Genomic DNA, 19592 nt, shown 5'->3' with positions numbered 1-19592 from the left:
TGCTTTAAGAAACTTTCTTGAAAAACTCTGTTTTGCCCTGTAATTAGCAACAAAGCGTTCACAACAGTTGAAGAATCACAAAAACAAAAGAATGGTAATTCTTCTCTGCGTTTGAGAGGGGCAGCTCCCTCATATAATGGGGGTATTTGGATTTTTCAAAAATTTAAAGAACGAACAATAAAGAAAGGTTGAATGCCATACAAGGTATGAATCTAGTTTAAAATAAATTCCATATAATCAAGTTTGAGATACCACAACTTGAAATAATCTTCTTCACATTCAATGTTAAAGGGAAAGCATTAGGTAATCATCAATTAAACATAAGAACATTGATAATAACCCATGAGAATAAGTTGAACACACATCCAAATTGATCTCTATTGCTTAATTTCTTGAATAATACTATCCAAGTCTCTCATACAAAGCTTGTGAAAAAGTGGAATCCCCCCTTACAAATGAATTGGCCTTTTATTTATAGGCATCCTACAATAACTACCTTAATAACCAACTCATAACCACCTTTGAATAACCACCTTAGGTAACTACTTAGGATAACTACCCTAGTTACCCACTTAGAATAACTACCTTAAGTGACTACTTCTAGTAACTACCTTTTTTTTGAAGACAAGTTAGGATAACTAACTTTTACCAAGCTCAAGCCCAAAAGCTAATTTTAATTACAATAAGTGACTTAATTCACTTTTACAAAGAGCAACTTGAAACATTATAACATTAAAGTTATGGATCTTGCTAAAGTACACTTCTCCATCTTTGTCTGCTCCATTTGCCTTTGTAATCATATTTTCATATAGCCATTCAAGGACGTGACACAAATGTCTTTCCCTTCTAATAGAAAATAAAACTCCAAGGGTCTCCATAAGAATGGAAATCCACCTTTCAAATGAGCACTATCATGGACAAGATGGCCATGTTTTGTTACTGCAATCCCTATACTCTATGATATGATATTTCCTCCAGGCGGTTTGTCAAACTTTCTAAGTGTATTTCCAGCAATTGCATTCCATATGGCGACATCTCTTTTGATGGCTCTTTATGAAATATTTCAAGTGCATTTCTTTTGTTTCCATATTCGGAATGTATTTCTTTGGGAACGATTCCAACTACAATATCTGACAAAAATGTCCCAGCCTATGTGTTTTGATACATGTCGATAACCTACCCCAAAATTATCGTTCTTGAGCATGGTAAGATGCCGACAAAGCTCGTGAGGCATGGATTTATACTTGCACTTGCATTCTCTTGAAATTTTCTAAAGTGCTTTCAGTAGACATTGTGTGAAGATCTTTGAAACCACCTTTTTCCTCATCCATTTCTTGTGAAACTTTATATTTTGAAAGGCGGCTTTTCTTTAAGATAATCTGATAAACTTTTACATGATTTATCTTTGATTCCTCATGATATGCATATCTACCATAGGCAACTGCAACTCAAACATCTGATAAAACCCTTTTACCGGTAATGCTCCGCTCCATGCTTCACATTCAAGAAAACACGTCCTCACAATGAATCCATTTTCTGCAAATCTTGCAATCATTACGTTCCTTGAGATGACATCTCCTTCGAGCTATTATGATAAAATATATGTACCCACTATGCTCTGATATGTGTTCATAACCTTCTAAAGGCTCCCATTTTATCACTGTCGTGGAGGATGCTAGAATGGATCATGACAGAAAAGTCTACCAACTTCTGAGCATTGCTGTTATAGACAGAAAGGATGATTGTCATGAAACTTGAGTTCATAACTACCTGGTTGCATGCGCTTGAAATATTTATGAAGCCTTTTCAACAAAACCATTTTATTGTATATCATGTTGGCCAAAGCGTTTCTAACAATATTATCGCACAAAATCCTCTATACCGTTATGCTTTGATGAAGTAGTTATTTGCGAGTACTTATAATATCTACCTCCCTCTTGGTCTTCAAGATCGAATGAGAAACTCCTGTTGTCGGAAATTTGTGAAAGTTGGCCAATCTTTTGATAATTTCACTTATCCTTCATGTCTTCACTTCATCGATGACTTTTGAGAGTGCTAAATTTTTTTTGATAAGCTTTCTCCAAATCTTTTTGGTGACTTTCCTTGTACACTCCACAACTTGTCACTAATGCTATTAGATGGGAAATATCGGTGGTTTTGGAAATTTGAGCAAGTCATCGATAAATGAGTGCATTGGGGTCTTTCAAAATTGAAACAATTCATCGACAAGTGAAGAGCTAAGTGAGAGAATCGGTCTTAAATACTTCGGAAACTTTGTGAAATGAGCAATAAATATCATTTTGATATGCCATTTGATAAAAGCTTCATCTTCGGTGATTTATTAAAATGTAACAACTCATCGAAAATGCCTCATGATTGAATACCTTGACATCTTTGAAAACTTGGCCACATTATGAAAAATCTCACTAGGAAGGAACATTGACACAAAATTTTTAATTTTGACAAGTTTGAAATTAAGGCTAACAGAAGATAAACTTTGAAGTGAAACATAAAAAATAATAAAAGAAATGTGTGACACCATATAATATTTTTAATTATATAATACCACCAACTTTCTATTTTACTTTTAATTCCTAAACTATAACAACTCCTCTGTTACATCAGAAGATTCCAAATTATTCTTCTAACCTCATTTTATGCACTCTGTTACATCAAAAGATTCCAAATTATTCTTCTAACCTTATTTTAAATATGCATGAGTCATTTATACTGTTAAAATTTAAGCAACAACAGCAAAAAGAACAGCATGAAACCAAGGCCTAATTTAGGCTTTTAAATTCGACCGCTAGTAAGGTCATTTCACGTGTTTGGACTCTTTTTCGAAATTACGCCATCCTCTCTGTCAAACATATGACTGCACGAGGCACGAATAAACGAAACGGAATTTGGTATTTAAAGAGCAGAGGATAAATGAGAGAGGAAACATCATTTGAATTTTCATATTTCCCTTCCATCGGAGGGAACTGCAAGATCAGTGCAAGCTACTAAGCACATAAATAGTTTTCTTTTCAAATTGTGGTAAGCGATAATTTTCAATATGTTTGGGAACGATTTTTATTAATCTTTCAGTTTTGTAGAGATGCTATGCTTTCTTTGTCTATTATTATTTTTTATTTATTTTAACTACAGGAGTCATGGATGCACTATAGTAGGATATTGTGAGCTGTTGCTTCTGGATACATAGTAAAGTAATGGATTAGGTCTTTGTTTTGCTGGTTTTGTCTTAGCTGCCACTATTTGTAACTGGTTATTTTAATGGGTATAGTGAGCAAATCAAGAAGCCATCTGGTAGACCCCATGTTTCCAAAACTGCTTATTAAATCTTTGATGTGATTATGGACGACCTTAACACAGTGTGGGGTAAACTAATTTAATAATTTAACTTGTGTGGGGTAAGCTTGGATTGCATTTTTAAGATTTAAATTCTTTCGATACGCAAACATAAAAAATGCTTGACTGAAACCATAGTTGTTGCACAACAGCTTTGCCACAAGTTTTGCTGTCTTGCTGCAGTGGGGATTTGAAACCGGGTCATGCTCTTATATGTGTTTCTGATTATTGCGACACACCGCACATTGGAAATCAACCACAAGCGAACATAATTGCAATTCTGCAAAAAATATCTAGGTTGTAACGATGTAGTATGCTTTTAAAAATATTTGTATAAAGTTTTATTGCATCAACATTTTATATCACATTCTGCAATTCATCATTGCAATAAGGAAAAATGATGTGTTGGATTGAAAACTTCTTAGGCATTTGATTCTGTAAAACTTATCAATTGCTTTAATTTTTATTGGAGTGAATTCAATAAATTTTTTAGCAATTGTGATAAGATATGGACACTTGGAACTTTTATTTGTAAATTTTATAGCAGCAATTTATAGTCAGGTCCTCCAAGCGAACACCTAAGCGACTAGGGCAAAAACCTGTTTGCTGATACCCGGGTTTGACACCATTGGGATTTTGCCATACATCGAGTAATTTTGTGCAGTTCATGGGTTTCCTAGATTTCCAAACCTAGGCAGCTTGTGTGTATTTCCTGTTGGACAACTTCTCTACAACTGATCTCAGAATTGAGTATGTCCTGATGAGTATGGGAGTTGGCATTGAGACTTGATTCTATCAGCTTAAAATCAAATTTTACAAATATTATCTTTATCTCTTTACCCTACCAACTGTGAATGAAGTTGTAACTTCTTGATGCAATGACAGCTAGATAGAAGTGTAAATTAGGTCCTGAAGTGATCTGAGCTCAATTATAGCGTCAAGACGAAGTAATATCTGTTTCTAGTTTGATAATTTTGTGTGCCTGAACTGTGCTCGAAGTCACATGCAGTTGAGAAAATATATTTGATGTGAAATCCCAGAACTCATCCTTGTGAGGTAGGATTACATATATGGGAAGATGAAAATTTGCATAGCTGTTACATTTCTTATTTTTGTTTCTCAATTCCAGTTTTGTAAACACATCTTGTTGCCATTAATCCCAGTGTATGATTCCATGCTTTCAGGAAATCTATCATTTTTTCCTATCGTATGGGTTCTGATTACTGCATGTTTTTTCTTGCAATATTGAATTATTTTTTTTCATTTTGACTTGTATCTTCTCTATAATCTTAGTCAGCAATTCTGCAAAACTGTTTGACTTGGACAAATGTATCAAGGAATTGAGCTTAAGAGCTGGTTTTGTGGCAATTAACATTCTCTGTTTGTTATGTTGCCAAGTTTACTCAAGTTGCCTTTCTTTCGTCTTGTTGAGATCTTTCCTATGTCCAAAGCTGAACTCTTAAGACAGGTGGAAAGAAATAAGAAAAACGCTTTTGTATTAACTTATAGCTTATATTAATTTTTTCTATTTGTTTTACGCAGCTCAGTTCCTATCCATTTTTACCCTCTACAACAAAGACTGAAGAATGGGGTCAACAACAGCTTCAGATTCATTGAAGCCGAGAGGTATATTTCAACCATTTGTACAATGTAGTTGGGTTAAGCCATATATATGATAGGTCAATGGGGTACCCCTGCCAACTAAGAATAAAAAGAAAGTGAAATCTTTCAATGCCAAGAACCCTGTAGCCACATTCTGGCATCTCACAAGGTTCAAAATTAGGCCAGATTTTCACATGGTACCATACAAAATTCTAAGTTTGTCATCATCATTAAAATTCTTGGTAAAGTCATATTGTTCAACAACATACTTGAAACATCTCCTGTTAGCAGGTTGGATTTTACACGTGATATAGATTATAGATTTTTCTTTTTTAAATGTTTATTACTCTGGCTAAATTTTACTTATATCTGTCTTGGAAACTAATTGAGAGTTTGATGTGATTAGATGTGTGTATTGTTGGTGCTGCACGAACCCCTATTGGGGGCCTGAGTGGTTCTCTTTCATCCCTAACTGCTACCAAATTGGGATCAATAGCCATTGAGGGTAAGTTTCATGTACAAGTTCGTTGGAAAATATTCATGTATTAAGTGGTTCATTCAGCATGCATATTCATGGTTAAAAACTTAAAAGTGCTCTTGTTTTTAAACTATATAATACAATTCTTTCTTTTTTTTGATCGGTAAAGGCAGAGCCAGATTTGTATTAATAAGTCTAAATACATATGTTTGTCACAAAATTCTCAGACATTCAAAAATCCCTGCTCTTTAAGAGCACAGAAATTTCACCAAAACCTGAAAAGCTTTAAACTTATGTTTTAGCTGTTTTTCTAAACCATCAGAGGGTTTCATTGTCTAGGAAAGCAAACAGACTATAAACGATAGAGGCAGATTTCCACCTGCCTAGAACAGAGTTTTTGAGCTTAAAATTAAACCTAAGAGAAATATACATATATAATTAGTATCCAATAATCAAAATGAGGAATCCACAGAAAGCCTAGCTTGAAGAGGGAATGTCGGGTTGTTGCAGCTGCTTCCTAGGATGACCTCGGCCTCTGCCTCTGCTTGCAATTTCCTGTAGAGCTTTAGCTGACGGATGCTCCTTCCTTGCACGTCCACATCCTCTACATGGAGGGCGACCTCTACCATGGCCAATTCCAGACCCACGACGACCCCTGGAAGCACGACCCTTGCTAGCCTGTTCCAAATGTGGGTTTTCCTCTTCTGGTTTCGGAGGCAGGATACCGTTGAGTCTTGCAAACTGAATAAGGTCCTCCTCCCTTCCAAGGTATTCTAAATCCTCTCCCAAAAACCGCCATTTGAGATAGCCAAGGCCAACACCCGCAAACACTCTGTGCCTATCCAGGTCCTTCCCTTTCAAATCAAGCAGGAAGGGATAATATTTGATCAATTCTCCATGAGCGTTAAAGAGTATTCTATCTCCTGGCTGAGGGGCCCCAAAATCATGAATTGCTTTGTTTAGAATTTCCTGGAGCTCTTGGGTAACTTGCTCTTGGGTAACTTCCTCCGGGAAGAGCTTCTTGGTGAGAGACCAGACTGCCTGCTTGGCGAGTTTTAGGTCAAGTAGGGAGGCGACAAACCTTGAAGAAATGCTGGTGTTATCCCGAGGATATTCATCTCTGTTGAGGTGACCATTGCCCAAAATCATCTTCATGGCCAAAATGAGGGGAAAATCCGAGAAGAGGAGGAGACGCTTGAGCCTTAAGTCTGTGATTTTCCTGAAGGAAACTTGGTGCGTAGACGCCGAGAGAGAGATTGGAGTGTCAGCTCCAAAACAACAAGTGGGTTTGGGATACACGCTCATGATGAAGCCAAAGGGAGGGTCGGACGCCATGAGGGGCGAAGCACGCTGAGCAACAGAGAAGGAGAAGGACTCTGAGATAGAAAGCAGAGAGAAGGGAATGAACGCGGAATGCAGAAAACAAATGCAAAGAAGAAGATGGCACACCGTTTAAAGCCGAATAAAGAGGATCGGGATTGCAATAAATTTGGCAATAAAGGTGGCGGAGGATGTTTGTCCTTGTCAAGCCAACTCACCCGGACGGGCCACGCAGACCTTAAATTGATTTGACAATATGTCAGTGATCTCGAGAGGAGGATCGGAGAAGGCATAGGTCATGACTACGACTTAGATGACGTGCTTAACTACGTGCCCACCCTCCCAAGAGAGGTGGTATAAAATTTGAATTGATATGACCGTTAAGCTTAACCGCCATGTTTAAGTTTAAGTTAACCTTATAACAAATGATAAGGGCTACTGCTAGATCCTGAAGGGAAACTCGCATTTGGTTGAACTTCAGGGACCTGAGCATGTTAGTTGCAATGGTCTGAGTGAAAAACAGAAGGATACTCCTGATCCCAACCGTGGAGAAAAGATCCTTGGGTGGCTATTTTCGAGAGAGCATCTGCCTCTGAATTTGCTTCTTTGTAGATATGCTTAGCTTCATAATTGTCTATCTTATCCAGGCTTGTGACTATGCTTTCTAGAATTCCCTGCAGCCTCCAATTTGGAGTGAATTTCCTCTTGATGGCATTTATTGCAATCTCTGAGTCGCCCTCCACTAAGATGTTATTAAAACCATGGTTGATGCAATCTCTCAGTCCAAGTTGCAGAGCTTTGAACTCGGCTATGTTGTTTGTATTTGGGGGAATAGGCTTTGCCATTTTCCCAAGGATTGCTCCTGTGCGATCCCTAATTACATATCCTATGCCAGAAGGGCCCGGGTTACCTCTCGAGGCACCATCAAAATTCAGTTTTATCCAACTAGGCTTTGGAGGAGACCAGATAGCAGTCTTTCTCCCATTGTCTTTTTGCCCAAAAGAGGGGGGAATCCTGATGCCATTCCAGTTTTTCCTTATACTTTCATCCCAAGATGAAAAAACTTTCGGCAGGCCCAAAGAGAAGGCTAACTTGCAGTTGACTGAATCCACGATAGTCGATTCAACTGAGTTCAAGATTGATTCTATTCTTCTGGATTTGTTGTCAAAAAGTCTGTGATTCCTTTCCTTCCATATTTCCCAAACTAGACAGGAAGGGGACAATTCCATGATTGAACTTAGGGTGGACTCCTTGAATGGGATAGGCCATCTTTGAAACAGGGATTTAATATCATTTGGAAGGGCTAAAATCAGGCCAAGTTTAGCACAGAGCCATCTCCAGCATTTGAACGCAAAGGGGTAGGAGAGTAGTAGGTGGTCCACTGTCTCTGATTGAGCTTTGCACAGGATGCACCTAGAGGGTCCTGCAAACCCCATTTTTGTGAATTTTTCTACAGTTAAATTTTTTTTTTGATATGCTAGCCATGCGAAGATCCCTGCCTTAGGGATAACTTTAGAACTCCAGAACAACTTCTTGGGGAAATCCAAATGATCCTGAGCAGCATTGTTAACCAGTACTCTGTAACCATCTCTAGGATTGTAGAGCCCTGTTTTGGAGGAAGCCCAAATTAACGAGTCGTTCCCTCTTCTCGGATTAACATTTCTAGTTTTTAATAGTTCTTTGAGCTGGTCTATATCATCCCTTATAGTAGGGATTGAATCCAATGATTTCCATCTCCAGCTTTGAGAGCCAGGTGAACCGTCAAAAGCCATGTAATCTCTTACTCTGACACCCCAGTGGTGCTTAAGCCAATTTTCTGTTGTTGGACTGTTCAGTAGATTAGCTATGGGAGGGTAGCCACCCCAGGAGTCTTCCCAAAAAAGACTTGAAGCTCCATCTTGGATATCCCATGATACTTGTTCTGATATCAGGTTTCTGCATGAGATTAAAAAATTCCATGTTTTAGAGCCCTTGGGGAATGAGTTAGCTCGGAGAAAATTGGTTGGCTCTTGATCTGGTAAGTATTTAGTGGCTAGCATTCTAGCCCAAGTGATGTTAGGATTCCTGATGAACTTCCATACTAGTTTGGCCCCTAGAGCTTTATTTTGCAATTTGAGGTCCTTAAAGCCTAAAGTCCTAGCCTTAAACCCCCCAGGACTTTAGGCTTGATTATTTTTTCCCATGCAATTAGAGCTATTCTGTGTTTCTCCTCTGAGTTTTGCCAAAAGAAATTCCTCATTTTCTTGATGAGAAAGGTATTTGCACTTGCTGTTAGAGATAGGATGGAGAGAAGATAGATGGGCAGGGCCGCTAATACTGCTTGGATCATAACAAGTTTGCCCGCCCACGACAGCCATTTCCCTTTCCAGGAGTTTGAAGACTGATCCATTTTTAGTTTAAGAGGATCCCACGACCTAGCACTCCCTGTTCCATGATCAATTGGAATTCCCAAGTGGATGCAAGGGAGGGACCCTTCACTACAATCCAGGATTGAGAGTATTTTAGACTGTAATTGTCTAGAGGTAGAAAAGAAGTAAACCTTGGATTTGTCCTTGTTCCTTATTTGGCCTGAGGCTTTCCCAAAATTGTCTAGAATTTGTTTAAGATGGGAGGCCTCTTTGATTTTTGCTGCCCCCAACAGGAGATTATCATCTGCAAACTGCTGGTGTGTGACTGAAAAGTTTCTAGTTACCTTGATACCCTCTAAAAGATTGTTCATGTGGCTTCTTTTTATTGTTCTGCCCAAAATTTCCCCCATTATAATGTAAAGAAAGGGAGAGATAGGATCTCCTTGTCTAATTCCCCTTGTGGAGGAAAAAAAGCCTTCTGGTTTCCTGTTTACCAAGATTGAAAATTTTGGGGTGGAAATGCATTCAAAGACCCAATCAATCCACTGCTTTGCAAAACCAAAGGCTTGCATAACCTTGCAAAGAAAGCGCCAATCAACACTATCATAAGCTTTTGAGATATCTACTTTAATCATCATACCTGGTCTTTTAGTGCTTTGGAGAGTATGGATTGCTTCTTGTCTTATTATGGCTCCGTCAAGGATTGAGCGACCTGCAACAAACCCTGTTTGTTCCTCTGATATGATTGATTCCATGAGGGGCTTCATTCTGTTCATCATGACTTTAGAGAGGAATTTATAAACTGTGTTGTAGAGAGAGATAGGTCTGAAATCACCCAGTTTTACTGCATTTTCTTTCTTGGGGATGAGGACGATGAATGTGTTATTGACTTCCTTAAGAAGCCTTCCTGATCTCCTTGAGCATTCTAGGGCTGCCACAAGGTCCTGACCTAAAATATGCCAACATTTCTTGTAAAAATCCGCTGGGAAGCCATCCGGGCCAGGAGCTTTACCCGAAGGCAATTGATTGAGGGCTTGGAAAACTTCCTCCATCTTAAGGCTCTCGTTTAGATTTTGGTTCTGCTTATCTATTATGATCTTGGGGATCACATCCAACATCTTATCTTGCTCTAGTAGCTAAGAACCTTCAAGATTGTTTAGGAGATTGAAAAAGAAAGAAGTGATTTCCTCCTTAATTTCATTAGGATCCTTTATGATTCGGTTATCTTTGGACTCTAGTTTTGATATCCAGTTCTTACTCCTTCTAATTTTTGTTACATTATGAAAGAACTTAGTGTTTTTGTCCCCCATACTGAGCCAGTTCTCCCTCGATTTCCGTTTCCAAAAAATCTCTTCTTTGGACAAGATATCCTCATATTCCAATAGGAGCATCTTTTCTTGTTGAAAGGAATCCAGGTCCATACCTTCCAGAATGATCCTATCATTTAGGGCTGCCAATCTCCCTTCTAACAAACATTTTGTTGAGAAGATGTTTCTGAAATGCTGAGAGTTCCATTGAAGCAGTTTGTGTTTGACAAATTTCAACTTAGCATTAAAGCAGAAGAGTTTTGAACCTACCATCGATGCCTCCTTCCACCAGTTTTGTATCAATGAGAGAAAGTTTTGGTCCTTCATCCACATATTCTCGAACCTGAATGGGGCTTTGCAATATGATTTATTATCGGTCAAGGACAGCAGTATGGGATAATGATCCAATCTTGAACAAGGGATTACCGAACATGAAGGGGTGAATGGAAGGCTCCTTAAGTCGCCTTGCCAAAAAAATCTATCTAATTTTTCTGCAATGTTGCTAAAGCCTTTCCTTCTATTTGTCCAAGTGAACAAATCTCCTGAGTCTATTTCCATCAGACCGTTCCTATCAATCCAGTCGTTGAAATCTTGTTGAGATCCGCCTAAGCGGATTAATCCACCCCTTTTGTCAGAGATTCTTCTGATAGCATTGAAGTCACCCCCTATAAAGAGTTGTTAGAATGAGAAGAGAGGACTAAATCTAAGGAGGACCATAAGAGGCGTTTGTTGATGGGGGAAACTGGACCATAAGTATTAATGACAAGGAAAGATGAATTGGATTGGAAATGAACTACTTTTGCCAGGATCCAGTTCCTATTTGAAGCAATGCCAACAACTATCACTTGGGAAGGCTTCCAGATTATCATTAGGCCTCCTGAGGCCCCATCTGAGTCCACTGTCAATTGTGAGGAAGTCATGAAGAGGGGGCTGATTCCACCACCGAAGGCAACTGCTTGTCTATTGTCCAACTTCGTTTCTTGTAAAAAAATTATTTCTGCACTGACCAAAAGAATCCTCCTTTTGATCACCCTTTGTTTGTTAGGGGCATTAAGGCCCCTAACATTCCAAAATAAGATTTTCATTGTTGTTCAGGAAGGGGATTCCCCTTCCCTACTTTCCAAAGGTCTTGAAGTTTTGATTGGTTTTCTGCAGCACCATCTAAAGTGCTGGCTTCAATAAGAGATTTGCGGCCTTTCTTAAGAGGGGATAAACCAAAGTCTGGTTTTTCTAAACCCTCTTGGATCTGATGAAGCCCTAACTTCCTTTTTTCTTTGACCTGAGAGTACAGTACTGCTAGAGGGGTATCTAGAACTGAGTCCGGGTCCTCTTCCTGGATCATTAGATCCTGCAGTAGTTTCTTAGCATTTTGATCCAAAGACAGATCCAGATCTTGGGGAGCTGGAATGGGGGAAAACATAGATGGAGTTGGGCTTCCCATTGAGAGATTAAGGATTTGCCTAGATGGGGGAAATGCTAAGGGAGAGGGGGGATCTCCATTAGGAAGAAGGGTCTCATGGTCCGCTTCTAACTCAGCCTGAAGATCACTTTCAATGGACTCCTCTTCTTGCAGGATTTTGGCAACGTGCAAAGGTTTGGGGATGGTTTTCTTGAGGTGGATATGAGCTTTCTGATTGTTGGATCTGAGGCTGCATTTCTTTTTTTTTTTTTAAGACCTTGGAGGAGGGCTGAGAGAAAATGTTAAAGGCTCCTCTTGAGAGAGAAGGGGTCTGCTTTTGGCCAAATAGACTTCTAACTGCTTTATGAGGCGGCAGCTTGAGAATAGGGGAAAGAATAAGAGGAAGACAACTGAGGGGGGAGAAAAGAGGGGGTGGAGAGATCATACCTGTGCTGGAGGGCGGCAACAGGCCTCGAGAATCTTTAAGCCGGGGGGAAGAACCAGGAGTGAGAAGTGGATGAGGCATAGGAGAGGCTGCAGGCACAAAAGAAGCGTGATCCTTGGCATGAGACTGACCAATGGTGCTATTGTAGGGCCGGTTTGTGTTCACTGTAGATGGAACCAGAGGAATATCCAGACCCCAATCCAACTTTGGCCCTTCCTTGATCGGGGAAGCGCGAGAATGAAATTGATGAGGGAGATGAATAGCGCCCGTTGAGGCTGCAATTGAGTTGTTCTTGATTAGTTGGTTTCAGAGGATACATTTGCTAGGAATATGTTTGCCCAGTCTTTGCACTTTTTGCTTCCACCTTCCCATCTCTAAGATAATTTCTAGAACACTGTAAAATCCCTTTTGGAGATCAATCTCCACATGTATGTTTGCTACGTCTCCTTTAAGTCCTTTTAGGAAATCCTCCTCAATGCCAACTAGGGTTCCTAATGCATCCCCTATTTTTACCAAGGCCTCCAGGCACCAAAACTCCGATGGAAGGCCCACTAGAGATAACCAAACAGGGGATTTCTCAAATCTATGATTCGCCGTGTCGAATCCTGGTTTCCAATTAATGAAATTGAAGGATGAGCCTTGAAAGAACAAAGGGCAACCTTCCATGATTACCTTCTTTAGAGAAGAGTCAACACATTCTAGAAGGAAGAAATCATTCTGTAGTGATCAGATTGTGATCAAGCCTGGAAAGGAAGACGTCCACCAGGGGATTATTTCTTTGCTGTTCCCGCCTATTCCACACCATTGTGCAAAAAAAGCATTCTCCTAAAATCTGACAACCATGGGATTGATGGAATCAGAAGGAAGGACGAAAAGTTTGCTACCCATGGTTTTTCGATTCCATGTCTGATCCTTGAGAGCAGAGGCTGGAGGCGGACGACAGCCAGGAAGTTTTTTGAAGTTTGAGTTGGGGGGGGTACCTAAGAGGTTGCTTAGTTTGATGACCAACATGGCTGCGGCCCATAGACGCATTGGGTGCAGAGCTTTTTTGAACCCTGGCTGGGATGGGGATGTTATTAGGGCCTGTCGCCACTTTCTTGGCCCAGGAGTCCAAGCTTGAGAAACCTTTGGAGTTTGCGGCTTGGTCAGGAAATTGCCAGGACTGATTTCTCTTCCTGTGTGTGATCGAGGGTATTTGGTATGCGAGCGAGGAATGGGCTCGCATTGAATTTGTGGCCACCGGTGGACGATGCCTATTGTCGAGACGACCCGGAAGCCCTAATCTCCATGGTTCCCTACCAGGCCAAGAATCGTCATGGTGGTTCCTCCTTGAAAGTGTTCTGGCATTCATGGTTCCTCTTAGAATTAGGTCAAGCTTTTTTGCAAAGCCTCGTTGTTTAGGGTTAGGTCAAGCTTTTTTGCGAAGTCTCGTTGTTTTGAGAATGGTCATAATACAATTCTTTCTTAAACATATGTTCAGTTTTTAGTTCTTTAATTCCCAATTTATGGATTGTTTCTTTGTTTGCAAGTTAATCTAAATGGTGGTTGACAGGCTAACACAGTTATATTCAATGCTTTGCAGCTGCTCTTAAGAGATCAGGCATTGAACCGGGAATGGTCCAAGAAGTATTTTTTGGAAATGTTTTGAGTGCCAACCTTGGTCAGGCCCCTGCTAGACAGGCAGCACTAGGTGCAGGAATACCTACTTCTGTTATATGCACTACAATCAACAAAGTTTGTTCATCAGGAATGAAAGGTATGGAATGTTTTGAATTCTAAATTTAACTTGCATATAATGTGTATTAAGATTGTTAAGATTTTAACAACTACTGATATAATGTTATAGGGCATTTGAAGTGCATCTTTTTTATGGTAACGTTTAGATTTCGGAGAATTTCAATAGAACATACCTAAGCCTCTGCTAGACAGGCGGAACTGTCTGCAGGAATACCTAATACTGTTACATGCACTATTATCAATAAAGGAATGAAGAGTATGGAATGTTTTGAATTCTAAATATGACAAGCATATAATGTGTGTAAATTTTTTTGACAGCTACCAGAGACAATACGTTGGGGCATTTTAAGTGCATCTTTTTTATGTTAACTTTTTAGATCCTTGGGAACTTTAATAAAAAATCAAAACACAGAGAAAAATTTATATTAAAAAATATCTACTTTACTAAGGTTTTTGGATGGATGATGGGGCTTACAATGATTTTTTTAATGTATTTAGCAACAATGCTTGCTGCTCAGAGTATCCAGTTAGGCATCAATGATATTATTGTGGCTGGAGGCATGGAAAGCATGTCAAATGCCCCTTATTACCTCCCTGATGCCAGGTATATGAATTTGGAAGCCGTCTATTGTATACTTTTGTGTTCTATTGGATTGATCTCAAGAGTTGACTGGAGGATTAGAGTAAATCTGTATCTCTCATAATGCTTAATTTACTGCTAATGCAATAAGAGTAACCTTATTTGTGGATTTCTTTTTTAGAAAGGGATATCGACTAGGAAATGGAAATCTTGTTGATGGAATGTTAAAGGATGGACTTTGGGATGTTTACAACGATTTCGGCATGGGCTTATGTGGGGAGTTATGTGCAGATAAATACCTTATATCAAGAGAAGATCAGGTATCTCTCATAATCTAAATTTATATAGCAAAAGAAAATATATCTTTACTGTGAATTTGAAAATCACCAATAAATGCTTGGTGTTGGTCCAAGTATTTTTTACAATGAATAATAAATTGTTTCTAATGACACTTATGGAGGAATTCAGTTTTTACTTGTGTTTCTTCATTTAAAGCAGTCCTTGGTTAGTTTATAAATAAGCTTCAACCCTATTTGTGGCTAAGTAGGTGGAAAATGAAATCAGTGGTCTTCTTACTGTTGTAAGCTAATTTGTTGGTTCAAGTACAGGATTAGGTTTGGGTTAGCCAATACGGCAAATTTTCCCCTAGGTGCCTTATGACTGGATATAATCATACTATTATCATGTCCCCTTTCTGTAATAATCTATGTTATGGACCAAATTGCTTATTTCCTATTTTTCATGTCTCCTTTGATCCAATTTTGTGTATGTGTTCTTCATCGCCATCACCTATGCATTCACCTAAGGTCCTTGAAGTTTCTTTGTATGGGAGCATGCCCAATTTTCTAAGTCTATGTAGGTCATTGGAGTTGTAAAGCTTTCTTCTTGGCATCCCCTTTTTTCTATTTCTATTAGGGTATCAAACTTCCCCATATTGTCATACCTCCCATTCTTTCCCCACTTTCATTCCTTATCCCATCGGAACTTTGGAGTTTCCCATGCCATTATACATCTTTCCTAAACCCCACTCCTTCACAAGCCTTCATTGGAGAGTCAAACTTCCTCTCACTAATATGCCTCTCTTCCAAACCCAAGCCCCCAACTTATGGTATGAGTCGAAGCACCCTCAACACCCGAACTCTAATGTTCATGTCTCTTTTTACTATTCACCTCACCTACCTCCTTGCACAACCGAACTGCCATTAATTCTATGTTGGATGATGCTCCTAGAAGATTTTGCTAGCATAAAAGGACCCATGTGGATCTCCAACAATGCAAACAACCTTGGCCACCATTAATGTGGTTGTTAGGATCTAAAACTCTTTGAGACCTCTTGCCATTATTGCATGGGATGATTGTAGTTCATAGGAAACATTCCCCATGGCTCTATATTACATTCCAATGCACATGGCACAATTTCAAGCACAACCCAAAGGAAAACACCACCCTTTGGGAATGGACATTCTTTGCCATGTACCAATCAATATATTGGGCTTCTAGTGGGTGTTAAGGATTCAAGTTTTGAAAAAAAAAATATTATTCTGATGAAAAATATTCAAAACCCTAAACTAAAGCTATTCTAAACCCCAACATTCAAGCATACAAATTTGAAGATAGAAACCCTTGGATTCATAGAAGTTGAAGGATGAAAATTCTAGAGATTTCTATGCCAAAGGATGAAACCTTGGTGGCCGAAGGAGAAATTCTCACCTGAAGGTCATGTTTGAGCTTTAATGGTGGTTGGAATTGGCGATATCGAGTTAGCACAACACTTATAGTTGTCATGAGAGAATAGACCAATGTTAGTGGAGTTCATAGTGGTGCATCTCATCTTCATCCCTTCTATGTGATATGTAGCGAGTTGTTGTAGAGCTTTGACAGAGAAGTACACCTTTGTGTTGATATTGTAAGATGGTTGTAGACTAGGTAGAGTAGTTTCTATTGTAGAGTAGTAGAATTACACCTTTGTGCTGATATTGTAAGATGGTTGTAGAATTACACCTCTAATGTGCTTTATATGAAAGGCTTTACAATTGATTTTATACTATCAAGGAACCCAATTTGATATCTAGGTTGTTAATGCTTTGTTTTATGTGTTGAGAATTTTGGGTTTTATGTATAAATTCAAGAGAAATTTTACATCATTGACAAACATTGTTTAAAAAGATAATTTGAGATCTGTCTATTCAGTTCTTAGCATTAATGTGTAAATCATGAACATTCTAGGGTTTGGAAGATTGCGTATACATTTAAATCTGCAATTAGTCCTTAATGATGGATTGTACCTATAGTATTAGGGTTTGTTAGATTAGGGCAAAATAAGTAAGTTCAACATTGAGTAGAGAAGGTTGTGTAAACAGGAACATGCCTTAGTGTTAGTTTTATATATTTTTGAGTTGTTTGTTGCTTGTACATTACAGTGGTATTACAACTGATTTTCCTAGCAGCCCGTGAATCATGGGATTCCTAAAATTTCTAATATCTAGTGGAATGAGCTCCTTAAGAGCTAACAACAATGACAAGTAGAGAATGATGGTTAGGTCGGTTGATAGACCTACTAGATCCACTCTCCTCCTCAAAGAATTTCTGCTTGTTCTAATAGATATATGACTCTCTCAATAGAGTTGTAGTAAAAAGTCCCTTTCCTACATTTCATGGTATTGATGAAGTCATCAGTAGGAGAGTGGTTTGCCAAATACTCGAAGAGTTGAAAGCAGTTTTTTAATTTGTAAAATATGTAGAATTCTCTTTCTCAAACTGCCCAAAGGGGATAGAATCAAATAGTGGCTGAGTATATAGAAAAGAACCAAAGAAGAAACATAGTCTAGTTGTAGCTGAAGCATATGGGAAAGAAAAAAGGCCCTTGCAGAGTGATGAGCATGTAGAACTAGAAGCACAACCAGCATCAAACTACAAATCATTTTCAAAGACACCCTATTGTAGTGAATCAAGGAGAGTCTCACACAAGAAGGTAGAGGAAGACACTAGAAATGAGATTAGAAGGAAGAAGCTTTGTTGTTTGTAGGGAGTAGGTGCCTAGACAAGGAACAAGTGCGTTACATTGAGGTAGCGTCGAATAAGGACTCAAACTTAGGGAAGCTTGAAGTAATGGTGAGTGTAGTGGACTGTACCTTATAAGGAAGAGAAGAATGAGAGAGGAGATACAAATCTAACCAATTACAAAGGAGAAAAAGAAATACATGAATTCCTTATATGAGGATGCAACAACTTTGGTCCAAGAAGTAGAAAGGGTAAGGGTACACTAATCTCAGTAAAGAGTATCTAAATCTTTTATATGAACCAGAAGTTTTAATAGCTGAGTATGAAGAAGAGAGTCAGGGAAATTTGATAAAAAGTTAGAAAAGGAAATGATGGAACCCGTTGACGTGTTTTTTATGCACTATCAAACACAAAATAAAATACCCAAGGGTATCTTATCCTCTCTTGAGTAAAGCCTCTGAATGCTGAAGATATCACGAGAAAGGATCAATCAGGGTGACTTCAATGTTCTTCGTTGTAGGATCTCTACGAGTGGATAAGAACCAGTGGTCGTTGTGAATGCTGTTTCTTCAAGGGGCCTTACGTTTTCGAATTGCAGGAACAGAATTTTCCTAAAACTAACAGGTTCTCAAAAAGATCAAAAGATAGGGTTTGTAAGAGATGAATTCTAATCTAATCCTAAGAATGACTCAATGTAGGCTAGACTTGGTAAGATTCTACCAATTTCAGTATTGCCAAGGAATTACAACTCTACTGGAATTGATGCGATCTTCTAAGGTGATTAGTGATTTTCAAATCATCAAGAATTATAAATACTACCATAAAGGTACATATCAATAGTTCAATAATGATTGAAGGTTCAAGCAATCCAAATATCTCCAGTTGATCACACAAGGCGTCCTTACAATCAGTAAGAAGCTAGTGGTTTGGAACGTGAATCTCACCAAAGATCAAACCCAACACTTAGTCCTTCAAGCTTAAATACTACTTCGACTGAGAATGATTCAAGAAAGTAAACAACCATGAAGATAGCCATGAGAATTGCAATAAAACACCATAACTTCAATATTTTATTGATCTCAAAGCCAAAATAGACAACAATTGCTTGAAATTCCCTCTTCAATGCTCAATCTTGCTACAAAATAACTTTCTTCTCTCCAAAAGCTCTAGCTATCTAATTTCTAATTGGTAATTATCCAATATCTAATGACAAAATGAAAACGAGCGAGGGTATATATAGCATCCTCAATTACAATGAATGGCCCAAATCAAAAGAAGATCAATGGCTGAGATTTTGACACCTAAACCCTAATTAGGGTTTGCTACAAAAAGTTCCCTTTTTAATTGAACATTATTAAATGCATAGCCAAATATTTAATTGGCACAAAAATCGAGGGAACATAGACCAATGATAATTAAGATGCCACATCATTTTATAACAACCTCTCTTCTAGAACCTTATTCCCTTTCCAATGCTCTTTCTTAGCATATGCAACGAATCTGGACACAATTCCTTCAATCTCAGCAATAGGAATCTCGGGAAGATTCCTCATTCGCTCCTCTAAGTGGATAACCTGATCAAAGGCCTTGAGAAGAGCAGCTTCCCATCCAGGTTCGAGTTCTTTGATCTTCTCAATCAGGAGCATAGTAGTGAACATTAGATCCCGTTGCTCATTTGTGATGACATTCTCATCTTTGCAAAAGATGACCTTGACTCTTTCTTCCAACTCTTGAAGGTCCACATCTGTCTCAACTTCGATCATCTTGGACATCTTGGTGGCCTTCTTCTTCTCCATTGCTTCTTGAGAATTTCCTATAAGGCTCTCTAAGTCAATTACATCATCTTCATCTTCAATCACAATCACCCTTGTCAGTCTCTCCTTCAACCAATCTGGAATGGCGGATCTTGTCTCTTTAAATTGTATTTCCTTAAGCAATGGTTCGTCTTCTCGGAGAGGAGATGTCACTTCGTCATCATTCTTCTCTTCATGTAGCTCATCAACTTGGGGAGATCGACTTGACGAA

General features: G+C 38.7%; 1 protein-coding gene across 3 annotated transcripts in view; it reads left to right on the top strand.

The window, feature by feature from the left end:
* Positions 1–2740: 2740 nt before the first annotated feature.
* Positions 2741–19592, top strand: part of LOC131047994 (acetyl-CoA acetyltransferase 1) — a 28418-nt gene continuing 11566 nt past the window's right edge. Inside the window, exons 1-6 of one of the 3 annotated variants that reach the window (XM_057981815.2) lie at positions 2741–3039; positions 4894–4977; positions 5360–5458; positions 13833–14006; positions 14486–14591; positions 14749–14887. In XM_057981815.2, the coding sequence (XP_057837798.2) occupies positions 4938–4977; positions 5360–5458; positions 13833–14006; positions 14486–14591; positions 14749–14887 (558 nt within the window). In that variant the 5' untranslated portion in view covers positions 2741–3039; positions 4894–4937. The remainder of the gene's footprint in view (positions 3040–4893; positions 4978–5359; positions 5459–13832; positions 14007–14485; positions 14592–14748; positions 14888–19592) is intronic. The other 2 variants (XM_057981814.2, XM_057981813.2) reach the window with 2 other exon arrangements.

This window comes from Cryptomeria japonica, chromosome 10, assembly GCF_030272615.1.
Source record: "Cryptomeria japonica chromosome 10, Sugi_1.0, whole genome shotgun sequence".
NCBI lineage: Eukaryota > Viridiplantae > Streptophyta > Pinopsida > Cupressales > Cupressaceae > Cryptomeria > Cryptomeria japonica.
This window is presented reverse-complemented; position numbering and strand designations above follow the sequence as displayed.